General features: G+C 34.0%; 1 protein-coding gene across 2 annotated transcripts in view; it reads left to right on the top strand.

Moving 5' to 3' along the window:
- Positions 1–17,153, top strand: part of nedd4a (NEDD4 E3 ubiquitin protein ligase a) — a 47,758-nt gene that overhangs the window by 20,497 nt on the left and 10,108 nt on the right. For both annotated transcript variants that reach the window (XM_048167779.1, XM_048167778.1), the window contains 9 exons: positions 6,169–6,219; positions 8,627–8,688; positions 8,928–9,030; positions 11,315–11,478; positions 13,073–13,193; positions 13,272–13,421; positions 14,858–14,929; positions 15,292–15,411; positions 16,769–17,002. In XM_048167779.1, the coding sequence (XP_048023736.1) occupies positions 6,169–6,219; positions 8,627–8,688; positions 8,928–9,030; positions 11,315–11,478; positions 13,073–13,193; positions 13,272–13,421; positions 14,858–14,929; positions 15,292–15,411; positions 16,769–17,002 (1,077 nt within the window). The remainder of the gene's footprint in view (positions 1–6,168; positions 6,220–8,626; positions 8,689–8,927; positions 9,031–11,314; positions 11,479–13,072; positions 13,194–13,271; positions 13,422–14,857; positions 14,930–15,291; positions 15,412–16,768; positions 17,003–17,153) is intronic.

Here is a 17,153-nt window from a genome sequence, read left to right as displayed (position 1 = left end):
TGTTTTGCATGATGTGGTTTTCAGCAAACTAGACTGACTAGACTTTGTTGGTGAAAACTGTACTTGATGTAGACATTATCCCTCCTCCGGGTTTCTGACCCAACAGAGTTTTCTGCTGTAAAAATGTATAGAGCAGGTCCAGATTGGTAACTGGCTCTAGTCCAACTGTAGGTCACGGATCCTCTGTTTCCCACTCAAAGACACCGTCACACCTCGTGCTTGGCGGCGGGAATGGTTAACACATGACCGTGTGACCTCTGACAAAGGTCAATGCAATCAGCGTGCTTCTAAAGAGCTGTCAGATGTCTGTGTGTACGAGCGCCGGGGGGTTTGTTAGTGTGTGGATGTGTATGTTGCGATTTTCCACAGCGCGTTGTGTGGTTGATTAGCTCTTATCAGTCAACAGAGCAGCACTTGTAATCTCTTCAGCGATGTCTCTCCTCCCACAGCGCTTGAAAACCAAAAGGATTTATGAAAATAATTAGATCTCTCTCTGTAACAGCTGCTTGAATGAGACGTACTGAGAGTTCGTGCTTGTTCCTGGTCTTATTGTGCACGACTTATCACTACAATGAAAGATACAAATACATTGTAATGCAATTAGGCTGCCTTTCTAAAATTTATATGAATGGCTATGCAGTAATTCTGGTTATCAAAAATGGCCAAAACATACATTTTTGTCACATTGAATATCCTTGTTCAAACAAAAATGCACATTTATGGAAGTAAAATGAGTTGAGAATGCAGTTGGGTCATACTGTGTCAACTCAACCAGAGGTCCCAGCTCAAATTTTTGATTTTGTTAATATTTTTTCCATTTGAAAGCCAAAATATTAAATGTCACAGATGTATATTTACTATCCACTATCTTCTAGAGTTATCCACTATTTTCTAGAGGGGGGTCAAAATGACAATTTTCACCTGAGATTTGGAGCCATTTTAAAGAGGTGTAAAAATGACTTTAGAAAGATTCCAGCATCATTATTTTATTTTTACTCAGAGATTGGTAGGTCTATTAGTAAAATCTGTTGACTTTAGCAATCTTTGTTTCATTATATGCCAATAGTGACGGTTCAAAAATGCCAAAAAGCTCTTCCTGTGTTTTTTGCCTCAAGTTTGCATGACTGCAACTCAAAAAACATTAAAGATATCTTAATATCCTTTTAGATTCTGGTTCTTAAAAAAACATTATTTGGTATTAAAGGCCCTCGATGATTCAATCCCAGAGATATGGGGATCTTTATGGGGCTCCATGTGTAAATTGGTAAATTGTACAGATTTTTAGTGTTCAAAAACCAAATGTGGGTCACTTTGCATACAGCTGATACTTTTTTTCTTTTAAAGAGGAATATCTGAAGAACAAATAATGTTGAAACTAGAAATGTGTCTCGTGTTTTTCTATCAAGTCAGTTGCATAGAACATTCCTTTCTGAGTGCCATAAATACTCCTTTTCTAAAGTTTGCATCCCTGTAACTCTAAAAGTATTCAAGATATCTTATTATCCTTATAGTTTCTCATTCTTAATAAACTTTCCTTTTGCAGTCTTCATTTTCAAGGCCCTATATAGTTCAGTCCCATAGATATGGGGATCTCAAAGCAGCTCTGTGCTCAATTTGGTGAATTTCACCCATTTTCACTGATCGAAAACCAAACGTGGATCTCTTTGCACACAGCTTATACTTATTTCATTTAAAGAGGAATGTCTGAAGAATAAATAATGTTTAAACTAGCAATGTATGCAAAATTTGGTTGATTTGACATGGAATGATCCAGTTTTATTTTAACATTGTAAGATCTCATTTTCACAGTGTCGTTGTTGCAGCTTCAAAGCAAAATTGATATTTTGTATGATTATTATGCTGATGTTTGTTAATTCTTGGGTCGACTTAGATGATATGTGTTTGAAATGCAGCACTTGTGGTTGATTGTTGTGTTGCAGGGTTTTCCTTCTGTATACGGTTTCCAAAAAGCCACTGGATTAACAACAAAGTCTGTCCTTTTAGTTTACATAAAACAACTTCTGAAAGATTAGAAATAAGAATGAACTTTGTTCAGTAGCGTTTAGATGTGATTTAAACTGTAATGATGTGTGTGATCATGAGGAAATGTTTGTCAGGTGTTTTGCTGTAGTAAACCAACAGCCATACCTCTCTCGTAGCAGAAAATTGTTGACTTTCAGCCTCCTCCATTAAGTTTCTTCAAACGTTTGGCATCATTTACTGTTTTCCTTCTCATTACCGGAGCAGACGGCGCTGATCGTTTACAGATAGTTTCACAACAGTTTTCCCTTTTTGCCTCACTAACATGTTGCCTTGTTTCACAATGGATAAAGTTGTTTTTTTATGGTTACTTACTATACTATACTCTCCCATACTATGCCAGTGTTCTGGCTATACTATACTGTACTATAGCAGTTGTCGTGTATGTATGACCCCGCTTCACAAACAGTCTTTTTAACCACACAGTAGCATTTACAAATGTATACAAATATTCAAATTATCACAGAAGTACTGAGATAAAAGTTTATAGTTTGGATATAAACACTGACGTCTACAGTAGCAGTAATAAATAGAGTAAATCGTCTTTTTTTAAAGGTGCCCTGGAATCAAAAATTGAATTTACCTCGGCATAGTTGAATAACAAGAGTTCAAGGGGTACTTCACCCCTGGAAAGATGAATGTGTATTTAAAATTGGTCATTTATGTAGTAGAAATGTGAAATTATTTTTGAATTTGGAGCTTTCTAGACTGAGAAAAGGCAGAAAATGTATTTTTGACTAATGTGGATGAAAGACAACAACTCCCAGAATGCACTTGTTTTGCTGCCCCTGCGAGGCCACGCCCAAACCACGCCTATCGGTTACAGGCAGAATTACCAGGAAAATTCAAACAACTAGGCTTGCTTTGTTACATATTAATTCTATAAATCGTGAGTTAGTTCATACATTTACAGCGAAATGGTGCTAAATTGCTTTGTACCTGGATGTACACCCAAAACCAGGAAAGGACAAGTAAGTTTCCATCATTTTCCGATTAAGTTAAAGATTTGGAGCGATGTAAACAGTGGCTGCGGGCCATCAAACACCCGAAGTTTGGAGATGACACCGTTATAGAAAACCTAAAAAAACGCAGAATATGTAGTCTCCATTTCAAGCACGAGGACTACGAACCAAATATCCTTGCAATGAAGAGAACCATTCTGAAGGACACCGCGATCGATATTCACTTTCCCAGAGGACGAACAGCCTGGGCATCTGGTACTAAGCGTATTCGCCTAGAGGTAAGACTCGCTGATACTAGACTGATAACACAGTAGCCTATATGTAGTGTTGTAGGTAGCAGTAAAACTGCAAACTTAGCAAAGTAACGTTAGATAGACAATTACATATAAGTTGCACATAAGTTGACTGTTATCAAAGTAAAGCCACTGTTCTGTAAAACTGAGTTAGTCTATTTATCTATTTATGCTAACGTTACCACAAAAGCCTGTTGCTGTATTGGTTGAGATGACTGCAGAGACCGATAAATTAGCGAGATGAACCACTGATGTAGTGCAGACTATAACAAAATATGTTAAGCTTAAAAATATAATTGACACCCACTTTTGATAAAATCTTTGATCTATGTCCGTGAGTAACCTCAAAGGCGCATATGTATGGCGTGGTGAAAAAATGTGGAACTACCTGCTATTACTGGCTGTAGTTTTAAGCCTCTGGCCAAAAAAGCCTCCGATGACGCAAAATGACGATTTTTGCGTCATCGGAGGCTTTTTTACAGAATAAAAATGCATAAATCTCTCATCTTGGGCTGATATGAAGGGGGAAAGCACGGTAATTCGAAAATACTAGTGGTATTCTACTAATACAAAGCTTAATGCTAAATCCTGAAGTAACCCTTTCAGTACATGGAAATGACATACAGTGAGTCTCAAACTCCATTGTTTCCTCCTTCTTATATAAATCTCATTTGTTTAAAAGACCTCCGAAGAACAGGCGAATCTCAACATAACACCGACTGTTACGTAACAGTCGGGATCATTAATATGTACGCCCCCAATATTTGCATATGCCAGCCCATGTTCAAGGCATTAGACAAGGGCAGCCAGTATTAACGTCTGGATCTGTGCACAGCTGAATCATCAGACTAGGTAAGCAAGCAAGAACAATAGCGAAAAATGGCAGATGGAGCGATAATAACTGACATGATCCATGATATCATGATATTTTTAGTGATATTTGTAAATTGTCTTTCTAAATGTTTCGTTAGCATGTTGCTAATGTACTGTTAAATGTGGTTAAAGTTACCATCGTTTATTACTGTATTCACAGCGACAAGAGCCATCGCTATTTTCATTTTTAAACACTTGCAGTCTGTATAATTCATAAACACAACTTCATTCTTTATAAATCTCTCCAACAGTGTAGCATTAGCCATTAGCCACGGAGCATAGCCTCAAACTCATTCAGAATCAAATGTAAACATCCAAATAAATACAATACTCGCATGATCCGATGTATGCATGCAGCATGCATGACGAACACTTTGTAAAGATCCATTTTGAGGGTTATATTAGCTGTGTAAACTTTGTTTATGCACTGTATTAGAGTCGAAAGCTCGGGGGCGGGGAGCACGAGGATTTAAAGGGGCCGCAGCCTGAATCGGTGCATAGTTAATGATGCCCCAAAATAGGTAGTTAAAAATAATAATAAAAAAAAATCTATGGGGTATTTTGAGCTGAAACTTCACAGACACATTCAGGGGACACCTTAGACTTATATTACATCTTGTGAAAACGCGTTCTAGGGCACCTTTAATAACTACTGAGACGACACTAACAGAGACTACACTACACTGTTTAATTTCATTTACACAGGGGCACAAAGAGCGAGTCCGTCGTCTCATCTGAGGCCCGGCGCAGTGGCAGAACCGCTTTGTGTTTTGACCCGAATACAGAGCAAACAGGAATATGTGAGGCTGGCCTTAAGAAGGAGGGAATATATGTGTTTTACTCATCATCATGGATTTATAAGTGCTGTAAAAACCTGAATGACCGTTTGATAGCGAGTAACTCATTTGCAAGGAAGTCATATACTGTATGTAGATGGACATGTTTTAGTGTAAGGTCAGTCGTTATTTCTTGTTGCCCTCGCTACCATAAAACAAAACATCTGACAGCGTTTTGAACGCCGATGGCTTTTACGCCTCATTTAGGTGACGTGTATTTAACTTGTCATATTGTTTCGGTTAACATAATGACAGCGTGTGTAAAAGCTTGGTATAAAATGTATTTAAAAGCATAAGAGAGCCAGGCATTGAAATGAATCGCAGCAGCTGGAAAAGGTTTGAGGATGGGAATGATTTTGTTCCGAAAACAAGCTCTCTCTTTCTTGCTCCCTGTTTTTTTTCCTCTCTCTTTCGGCCTACTTTTAACTCGCTCACAGTCTGAGGGTTAGACCACGGGAAGTCTACCTTTATAAAGCCTTGTTTATATATAACACATGTATTTATATCTCTGTAAACAATGAAAGCACTGTACAGTCTCAGATAAGGTCAGTGTCTTCATAACACACAGCTCTTTATGAACAACTGCAGCCTGTTTCGAGTGTTAGGATTCACTTCTAGACTGTTACATTCACAGTAGATTAATGGTGATCAGAAAGAAAATCAGATGAGGGTTCAAGCATTAAAAATGGATGTGTAAAGAAGAAAGAGATGAGAGGTGTAATGCAGGAAGAGAGGAGAAAATAACCACAGTATGAACTGCTGGTCTTGGTCTGATTAACTAAACCTCCAGCAGGGTTCAGCAATGGTGTGTGTGTGTGTTTTTGTGTTTGTGTGTGCTAAAATGGTTTGTTTTGATATGAATCAGACCCATTTATCTGTTTATGCATGCTCATATTGTCACAAATCTCACCCCAAACTATAGGAAAACTAAATAAAAGGATGTTTTGGGTAATTGCTTGGCTATTTGAGTGAGTGTTTCAGTATGTTTAAATACTGTCTGAAGTCAAAAGATGTCTGTAAGATGAGAGATAGATTAGGCTGTGAACAGATAGAGACATTGAGACTCCTTAAGCTCAGTTGGTATGAATGTTTTTTGTTCATTTTATTTGTATTATGTCCAGTTGTTTCTGTGACAGAATCTTGTGTTTTCTTGATTCTCTGCAGACGAGGGATGACTTCCTCGGACAAGTGGATGTTCCTCTGCACCAGATTCCTGTGAGTGTTTGCCATCGTTTTATATTTTGTGTATTGAACTCTATTTTTTTGCTGTATCTTTTGTTGAAGCTCCTGACTTGTATTGCCATTAATATAGGTTAAATCTAGGTGTTATTTTTAGAAGGTCGACCTCATACGTCTCCCATTTTAATATGGCATCATAAAATAAACCTTCTGGTTTTGGAACTGCTCAGTTGCACCTCATTATTAGTCACCGTGAACATTAAACTCTCTCTCTCTCTCTATACATATATATATGTGTGTGTGTGAGTGTGTGTGTGTATGTTAGTTGGCTGAGTGATCATAAACATTAAGACTTAAAAATATCAGCCACATGACTCTGTGCTTCGTAGACTATTTTCAGCACTGTATTTTTGAATAAATTGAATGTTTAATGTGAAATTTGAATTGAATTACACAAATAATTGCAAATAATTGCTCATATATGTGAGCAATAACACAAGTAGCCTGCGGCCTTGTGCCTACAGCTGTGTATATATAGCCATATCGCACAGCTACAAGTGTGATATTGCATTTATACAAGTTTATTCAAGTGTGTAAATAAATAACAAACAACAACAGATTGTCTTTAAAAACCCTCTTTTGTGCAGAACTACTTCCTTCCGCCACGGATTCAAATCTCACGTTGAAAGTTTAACAGTTGAGCCCAAGCCTCTGTTACTAATTCTCAAATGTCACTTTAGAGCTAGTAACGAAGTAACATTGAGTCGCTTCATTGAAGCTTATTGTATTTTGTTGATTATTATGATATTATGAGAGAGAGATCGACTAAAAGAGTGTACCTGCATCTGATATAGCATTCATTCTTCAGAGCGATGTCCATAATATTATATCCATTATAAAAAAATCACTTTGAATGTCCGCTGAGGAAAGCAATATCTTTGTCCTTTTAAAAGTTAAGGGGATTTCCCATAGCGCTAAAACAATGTCCTTGTTCTGACTCACTCATAAAGAGAGTCTTTATCGCCATCTAATGGGGTAATAATGTAATTTTGCCTTGTGCCTACGGCTGAATCGCAGCTGTGCTGATATATAGCCACGTCGCACGGCTACGAGTGTGATGTTGCGTTTGTACAGCAGTTTGAGGGCACAAATGTGTAAATAAATAAGAAACGACAACGGAGAATCTTTAAAAACCCTCTTTTGTGCAGAACTACTTCCTTTCAAATCTCAAGTTGACAGTTTAATAGTTGTGTCCAAGCCTCTGTTACTAATTCTGAAACATCATTTTAGAGCTAGTAACGAAGGAACGTTGAGTCGCTTCATTGAAACTCACTGTATTATGTAGAGTATTATGAGAGAGATCGACTAAAAGAGTGTACCTGCATCTGATATAGCATTCATTCTTCAGATCGATGTCCATAATATTATATCAATTATAAAAAATCAGTTTGAATGTCCGCTGAGGAAAGCGATATCTTTGTCTTTGTCTTTTTAAAAGTTAAGGGGATTTCCCACAGTGCTTAAACAACTTCCTTGTTCTGAGTCTTTGCCGCCATCTAATGGGGTAATAATGTAATTTTGCCTTGTGCCTACGGCTGAATCACAGCTGTGCTGATATATAGCCATATCGCACAGCTACGAGTGTGATATTGCGTTTATACAACAGATGGCACAAGTGTGTAAATAAATAATAAACAACAATGGAGTGTCTTTAAAAAAACCTCTTTTGTGCAGAACTACTTCCTTTCGCCACGGATTCAAATCTCAAGTTGACAGTTTAATAGTTGTGTCCAAGCCAAAAAATCAGTTTGAATGTCCGCTGAGGAAAGCGATATCTTTGTCTTTGTCCTTTTAAAAGTTAAGGGGATTTCCCACAGTCGTTGCCGCCATCTAATGGCGTAATAATGTAACTTTCCCTGATACTATTGCAAGACCCTTTAATACGGCATATTATTTATATAAAATAATATTTATTAAACAACAATATTTAAATTAACAGCCATATTTAAATTAAAATAGCCATTATAAAAGACATAAACACAAGCAAACAATTCAGTCAAACGTACAAAAGCAGTGCTCTAGTACAGGATTTAAGTTAAATATAGCCTAAATATAAAGTCATGAAATTTAATTTTCCCCTTAACCCAATTCGTTTTGCTCAGGAAGAAGAAATAGATTAAGACCAAAGGTCTAAATAACAACTTTCTCACCTAAAAAACTCTTTAAACTACATTCGAGATTCGAGAGTCAGATTCGAGAACCAGAAAGAACTGTTGTGTGTGTGTTTTTATATATATATATATATATATATATATATATATATATATATATATATATATATATATATATAATATATGTGTGTGTGTATGTATATATGTATATACTGTTACTAATTATGCTACAATATTTCAATAATTTGATATTTTTATATATATATTTACAGACAGAAAATCCAAACAATGAAAGGCCGTACACTTTCAAGGACTTCCTGTTGCACCCGAGAAGGTTAGCAGGAGATTTTACTGCAGTTTTCACCACCTGTATACCTGCATGCTTTATTCCCCAAACAACGTTCACTGACTTCATTGTTTTAAGCCCTTTGACCTGCTATGATATAATGAATCTGTGTACTGTTTTCGTTTGAAACATGTACACATCAACACCGTTGATACACTTCAATGGAAAACAATCTTTTTTTGGTATAAGTCTTATGTTGATATATCTGTTCAACTGTTTTGATACAGTCACAAGTCGAGGGTGAAAGGTCATCTCCGACTGAAGATGACATACCTGCCCAAAAACAGCGATACAGAGGACGACCCTGCTGAACAGAACGAGAATCTGGATGTAAGAATAATTCACACACGCACACAAAAGCTTTGGTAACAAACACACATATAGCGCAGCTGTGTGTATATGTATACAGTACATGAATGATTCCCTACATCTTTAAACATGTCTCTGGTTTTGTTTAAAGGAAGTATCATTATTGATGTAGTTCACAGCAGCACTACCTTCAAGTGTTTGTGTTGGATGGAGAGGCCATGAAAACATTTTATATTCCTCTGTCTGTTTCCTCAAGCACAATTCTGCCTTATTCACAAAGCCTTTCAGACATGTTTTGACCTTGGGCTGTGGGTTATTTCCTAACAGAACGACAGACAGACTTTATATGTCCTTGAAGGGAAAATCAGGAATTATGGTTGTCAGAAAGTGTTGTACATTTAATATTTGTTGAAGTTGTATTTAATGTATTTAATTTTAGTTAATCTAATGTGTTATTTACTCAAACATCACTGTTACTATTGTTTAATTTAATTTATTTTATTTTTTGCTTTATTTTATTTTATTTTTGCAATTTTACTGAGAAGCATGAGATCATGTAAAGATATTACCTTTAAGGCCAAGACTTTTATTTTATTTTATTTATTTTATTTTATTTTATTTTATTTTATTTTATTTTATTTTATTTTATTTTATTTTATTTTATTTTATTTTATTTTATTTATTTTTTTATTTTTTATTTTTTGCACTTTCATGGAGAAACATGAGATCATGAAAAGATATAAACTTTAAGGCCAGAAATTTTATTTTATTTTATTTTATTTTATTTTATTTTATTTTATTTTATTTTATTTTATTTTATTTTATTTTATTTATTTTTTTGCTGATTTACTGAGAAACATGAGATCATGTAAAGATATTACCTTTAAGGCCAAGACTTTTATTTTATTTTATTTTATTTTATTTTTGCACTTTCATTGAGAAACATGAGATCATGAAAAGATATAAACTTTAAGGCCAGAAATTTTATTTTATTTGATTTTATTTGATTTTATTTAATTTTATTTGATTTTTGCTGATTTACTGAGAAACATGAGATAATGTAAAGATATTACCTTTAAGGCCAAGACATTTTATTTTATTTTATTTTATTTTATTTTATTTTATTTTATTATTTTATTTTATTTTTGCACTTTCATTGAGAAACATGAGATCATGAAAAGATATAAACTTTAAGGCCAGAAATTTTATTTTATTTTATTTTATTTTATTTTATTTTATTTTATTTTATTTTATTTTATTTTATTTTATTTTATTTTATTTATTTATTTTTTTGCACTTTTGCTGAGAAACATGAGATCATCTAAAGATATAAACTTTAAGGCCAAGACTTTTATTTCATTTATTTTATTTTATTTTATTTTATTTTTGCACTTTCATTGAGAAACATGAGATCATGAAAAGATATAAACTTTAAGGCCAGAAATTTTATTTTATTTTATTTTATTTTATTTTATTTTATTTTTGCACTTTCCCTGAGAAACATGAGATCATGTGAAGATATTACCTTTAAGGTCAGGATTTATTTATCTATTTATTTATTTAATTTTATTTTTGTACTTTTACTGAGAGACATGAGATCATGTAAAGACAACATCTTTAAGGTCAGGAATTTTATTTTATTTTTTTTATATTTTTAATAAAATATTTATTATTACATATTATTATTTTGTTATTTATTTCCCTTTTAATTTGGGCCTGAGGCATATTTTAAATTAGGTCACTAAGAAACCATCATAGCATAATGGCGGTGAGTTTTCCACAGGTAAACACTATTAATCATGATTTATATTCTTGTTTTGAAATACAGTATGCATTCAGTTATAGATCATGCATATGCTTTCTTTGAACTAGCGTTGAATGTCATCATGTTTCCAAACAAAAGAAACAAAGCCTTCAGCGAATTGACATTTGTTTGTGCATAAACAAATGAGTTATATTTATGCACAATAACTTTAATATAGAACCAGCAGAGTCACTGTGTACTTTTCCAGCCCGCTGTCATTGTACGAGGGCCGTGTTGACACTGGTGTCGGGTGTGTTCATATCATACGAGAAATACAGACGTGATTCCAGACGTCCAAAACTCACTCAGAAGTGCCACCGGCAGTAGATTAATGGAGCATAATCGTTCCTGATTTCACAGTCCTGTTGTGCCTTCATAAGAGGCTCTGTCCTGGTGCTCCAGGGGGGATGTTATGTGAAATTTGTGCACGCTTTGCATGAAAAGCAGTTAAAGTGATCACACAAACAATGTTTTAATACTCTGGTCATTTCTGTCTTGTAGCCTGGTTGGGAGTTTTTGGAGCCCCATGAATTATGCAGTCCTCATCATCCCCATCAGCTGCCTGCGCTGCCCCCTGGCTGGGAGGAGAGGCAGGACAACCTGGGACGAACATACTACGTCAACCATGAGAGCAGGACCACACAGTGGCACAGACCCACCATCCAGTAATTATCACCTACTTAAAAACACACACACACACACACATTAGAAACATGCATACACAAGCCCAGTGTGCAATGTAAATGTTTGCATTTATCTTTGACCTTCATTCATTTGGCACATTGTTTTAATCAGAGTGACTTGACCCCCCCATGACCTTGGTGTCGCTAGAGTGATGTTTGACCATCTGAATTACAATTTACATTAATTACCTTTAAATTTGTTTTTAGTACATCAGATATACTTTTTGCGCAAAAGGCCATGTTAAGATTTTACATTTAAAAAGGTCATTATTTATTTTACTTTCATTTTTTTTACATTTTTATTTTATTAGTATATCGAATTTACATTGCACTTTGACTAATTACCTTTAAATTTGTTTTTAGTACATCAAATATACTTTTTGTGCAAAAGTATTTATTTTCAGTATTTATTTTATTTTATTTGTTTGTTTTTATATTATTTATTTTTATTTTATTTTTTATTTTTTTATTTATTAGTACATCAAATTTACATTTTGCACTTTGACTTTATATTATTTTTATTTCTTTTATTTTTATATCATTTTATTTATATTATTTTTTTATTTTATTAGTACATCAAATATGCATTTTTCACTTTGAATATTTTATATTTTGTTTGTTTTATTTTAGTTTTATTTAATTTATTTTATTAACATCAAATATACATTCTGTACTTTTTAAGATTGTAAAATTTAAAAAGGTCAGAATTTGTTTTGTTTTACATTTTATTGTATTTTTTATTTAGTTTTATTTATTTTTTATTTTATTAGTGCACCAAATATGCATTTTGTACTTTTTTATTATTTTTTTAGTAGTACATCAAATGTATATTTTGCACTTTGACTTTATATTATTTTTATTTGTTTTTCATTTTTATTTTTATATTATTTAGTTTTTATATTTTATTAGTACATCAAATATGCATTTTGCACTTTGTTTTATATTTTGTTTGTTTTATTTTTATTTTTTAAATTATTTAGTTTTATTTAATTTATTTTTTTAACTTTGATTTTTTTTTTTTTTTTTTTTTTTTTTTTAGTACATCAAATATACATTCTGCACTTTGACTGGTAAACAGAAGGCCATGTTAAAATTTTTGCATTTGAAAGGTCAGTATTTTATTTTTATTTTTTTATTATTATTATTTTTTTATTTTGTTGTTTTTTATTTATTTATTTATTTATTTTTTAGTTTTTGTTTTGTTTTTAATTTAATATTATATTATATTTTTCTCTTTTTTTTGTTTTATAGTTTTCTTTCGCTCTGTATAAAAATGATAAAAAAAAAACATTAAAAAACAAGGTCAGGAGTTTTCATAATCAGTATATAAACAAATCATTTGGACCTTCTAAATATGTTTTTTGTGACATCATGCATTTATTTTCTTTAGATTTTCAACAATCAGCAGGTCAATACTCCTAAAACATAAAACTCTTCAGAAGTCAATCATCCTGTTATACAGGCCTCCTATTTCCTTCCTCTGCTCTCTGCTGTTCAGCGGCACCCTCACCTGTTTTATTTGAGTCTTTCTAGGTCATTATGAGCACTGAAGTGTGTGTTTTGTCCTGATTTACAGGGACACTCAAAGAGACAATGAACAGAGACAGGATACACACAACGAGTCCCAGCGGGCGTTCCTCACACGCAGACAAATATCTGAACATGACGAGAACCACGAGCGCAGAGAGTCACCTGAGGTACTCACACACTTCTGTGACTTCTTCCGAACACACATACAAATGACACGCATTCATATCTGTGTGTGTGTTTTGTAGAGCTGGGAGATCATAACGGCAGATGAGTCCACGCTGTACAGCCTCAGCGAGCGCTCGCCGCCGCCCCCGCACTCCCCAATGGAGTTCACGGGATTCTGTGAGGAGTTCAGCCGACTGCAGCCAGGAAACGACAGACGCGCGTCCCTCACGGTCAGTCAAGACATACACACACACGCACACACACATCACACATGAGAGTAATAAAGTCTTTGGCGAGCAATTTTTTTTTTTTTTAAGACATTTAATTGATCAAAAGTGACATTTATTATATTACTAAATAGTTATTTTCAGTAAATGCTGTTCTTTTGAAATTTCTGTTTATCAAAGAATCCCAAAAACAAAAAATCTGAAGCAGCACAACTGATTTCAACATTGATAATAATCAGAAATGTTTCTTGAGCTGCAAATCATCATATTAGAATGATTTCTGAAGGATCATGTGACACTGAAGACTGCTTTGAAAATTCAGCTTTGATCACAGGAATAAATTACATTTTACTAAATATTCACATAGAAAACAGCTATTTTAAATTAGTATCATTTTTCACAATATTATTATATTCTAATGTAGAATTATATAAATTATATGGTATATTAATACATAATTATGTATTAGTATATTTTAATATATTATTAATATATAAATATTAATTTTTCAAAACTCATGTAAACTATCTACTTAAAGCAACTCTAATGTTTTAAAGATATTTATGTAAAATGGCAAATTTATATGTGGTGTCATATAAGGAATATTCCTCACAAGTCCTCACCTGTCCCAAGACATTTTTGTGACAGGTGCAAGAGGCTGATTCATTTACAGTATGAATCAATCATATGATTCATTTATGAATCAGTCATATGAATCATATGAGCCATCATGCTCCAAGTGACTTCAGCATTGACTATATTGATAATTTAGCATGACCTCTGATGTGTAAAATAAGATTAATAGCGATGTGTGCATTGATATACGCAATTGTCAGTGTATTGTATGTTTTAGCAGAACACCGAATCAGCCAATCAGCATCCAGAACCAAAACATTCTGCTTTGTAATATAGAAAGTCAATATGTTGAAGCATGTTACTTTGACTTCGTTTACATGTGCACAAATAATGCAGTTAATCAGAGTGAGGACTTAATTGCATAAGATACGAGCAAAACACTTCACTTCCTGTTTACATGTTCTATGCGCCGTCTCTGGATGAAGATAAGGAGCAGAGACTGCGTAGTGAGTTGCGAGTGTTGACAGTTCAGCGGAGGGAAAACTTCAGAATAACGTCACAGAGTTCATTCATGAAGCTTATGTAAACAACACATCATCCGTGTATATCTGAGCACATGCACTTTTTAATCAGAGTGGTAATGATGCGATTAAGGTGTTTACGTGCCTGTTTATTGCAATTAAGTTTAAAGCGATTATGGTTACTACGATTATGAGCTTAATCACGTTTGTTTGATCGAAGTATTGTGTTTAATCACAATTGCACCAGAATCCCATTATAATGGGTGCATGTAAAGCCAGTGTTACAGTAACAGAGTGTATAGTTTCGTCTCAGATGTTGTTAAACTGTTGTGTTTTTCTCAGCCGCAGGGTCACGGCAGCCGCAGAGGAAGTGGACAGACCCTCACAGTGGAAGAGCATCCTGTTCATCCCGTGGTGAGAGTAGTAAAACATTCATATTCATATATATATCCGTCCGAGCCCAGACCGAACTCTCGCCGTGTGCTCTAGTTTCAGCAGTGTTTTGCCCAGTCTCTCAGCACATGATGTGTAATCTTAGCTGCCCCAGATTTCCCAGCATGCCCTGAACCTCGCAATACATCACCTCAGCTGCAGCTCCGCTCACATCTGCTCCCAGAGGACAGTGTGTTTGAGGGGCAAACAGCTAACTGATGGCTATTTATGAACCAAACGGACAATCTGTAATGGATTGTTTCCGTTTTTTGCTCTCCTCATTTCACCCCTCGCTATATTTTCATTTTGTTACTCAGAATATCCTTTTCCGTTCTTCCCTTTAGTTATTACCCACCTCTGCCGGGCTGCCTCCGGGATGGGAGGAAAAGCAGGACAGTAAAGGGAGACTTTATTACGTCAATCACAACAGCAGAATCACGACCTGGACACGGCCACTCATTCAGGTACAGAAAGCTCTGGGAACAGCATTTGTGGTAGGGCTGCTCAATTTGGGGGAAATAATGTTAAATAAACAATAATTTCAATTGCAATTTTAAAATGTTTTTTTTTTTTCTTTTCTTTTCTTTTTTTTTATTTAAGCTACAGGTTTGCTTTGCTTATTTGTAGGGCTGCACAGTTTGGCCCAAAATTGTTTTATTTATATACAAGTATAAAATAATAATAATTATTATTATTATTATTATTATTATTATAACTATTAATACTATTGAATCTAAACAATAATTTAGTAATTATTTTTAAATCAACAATAAAAGTGACAATAGTTATAATTAATAATAAAACTAATTATTATTAAATAAAAATATTAAATAAAATAAGAAACTACTATTGTAATATTGCACTGTAAGATATAAAATATTAAGTATAATAGGAATTATTTATAAGAATATTTATCAGAAATATAAAGAATATTTATAAGTATTTATAAGATATATAAAGTATTTCAGAAAATAATGTTATAATAATAAGAAGAAGAATTATATTTTACAGAAGTAATTATTTTTTTGTCAATTTTAAACCATTAAGCTTTTTATTTTATTTATATATATATATATATATATATATATATATATATATATATATATATATATATATATATATATATATATACGCACACATATATATTTACATTTACATTTTTTTATTTGTACTCTTTTATTTATTTATTTATTTTTATTTATACCTATTTTAATGCAGGAAGGCCTTAAAGTCCCCCTGTAGTCAATAATTTTATCCCTTAAAACTCCTTTGTTCACCAAAATTCCTTGAAAAAAAAAATTCATGCCTTAAAATAGCTTGTATGTAACTTTACACCCTTGCCTCATTTAGTATACGCAGTTCTATGAATATGCAAATTAGCCCCGCCTCCACTCACACCAGCTCAGAGATCCACTTGTGGATGATCACACGTTGACTTGATTGGTTACGAGGTAGTTTGTGACATCAGGAACCGTGTTTTTGTTTTTCACTGCAGTTTTAAGGAGAAAGTACTGAATTTGCACATGGTTCGTCTTAAAGCACATTAAAAACAGCACATAGACATATAAACAACATTAAAAACTTGATTTGTCTTTAAAGCTTCTCTTTTGTACAACAGCCAGTTTGTAAGTGTGTCTCTTTACAAGTTTGGTAAGATGGTTGACACATGTTGCATTCTGGGATGTTAAAAGCACCAGATAAATTCGCTTTGTGATTTCTGTATAATCTCGATTAATTGTGTGGTCATAATTTGTGGCAGTAATAATGCAGAATATTTCTCAGACTCATCAGTCTTCCTGAACTTTGACCTCTGTATTTCAGCTCATACAGCCACCCTCTGAGGCGGCAGCAGCAGCGGTGACGGGCGGTGCCATGTCTCTCTCCCAGAATCCCACGGGCTACGCTCCGCCCCTGCTCTCCCCGGATGTGTCTCCGCAGCACGCACACGCTCTCACGCCGGAGCACGTGGGACTGATGCCGACCGGCTGGGAGGTGCGCAGCGCTCCGAATGGACGGCCGTTTTTCATAGACCACAACACTAAGACCACCACATGGGTAAGACAGACACTAACAAAAATACTTTTTTGGACATGATATTCCATGGCATTGCCATGATACGGTAAATGACTATAATTACGGTAAATGACTATAATAATTAGTCACATTACTTTAGTGTTGGTGTTTTCCTGTGGATTGTTTCATTGCC

Source organism: Megalobrama amblycephala, linkage group LG19 (assembly GCF_018812025.1).
Source record: "Megalobrama amblycephala isolate DHTTF-2021 linkage group LG19, ASM1881202v1, whole genome shotgun sequence".
NCBI classification, from domain to species: Eukaryota; Metazoa; Chordata; class Actinopteri; order Cypriniformes; family Xenocyprididae; genus Megalobrama; species Megalobrama amblycephala.
Note: the sequence above shows the minus strand (reverse complement) of the source record. Positions and strands in the feature narration are given on the sequence as shown.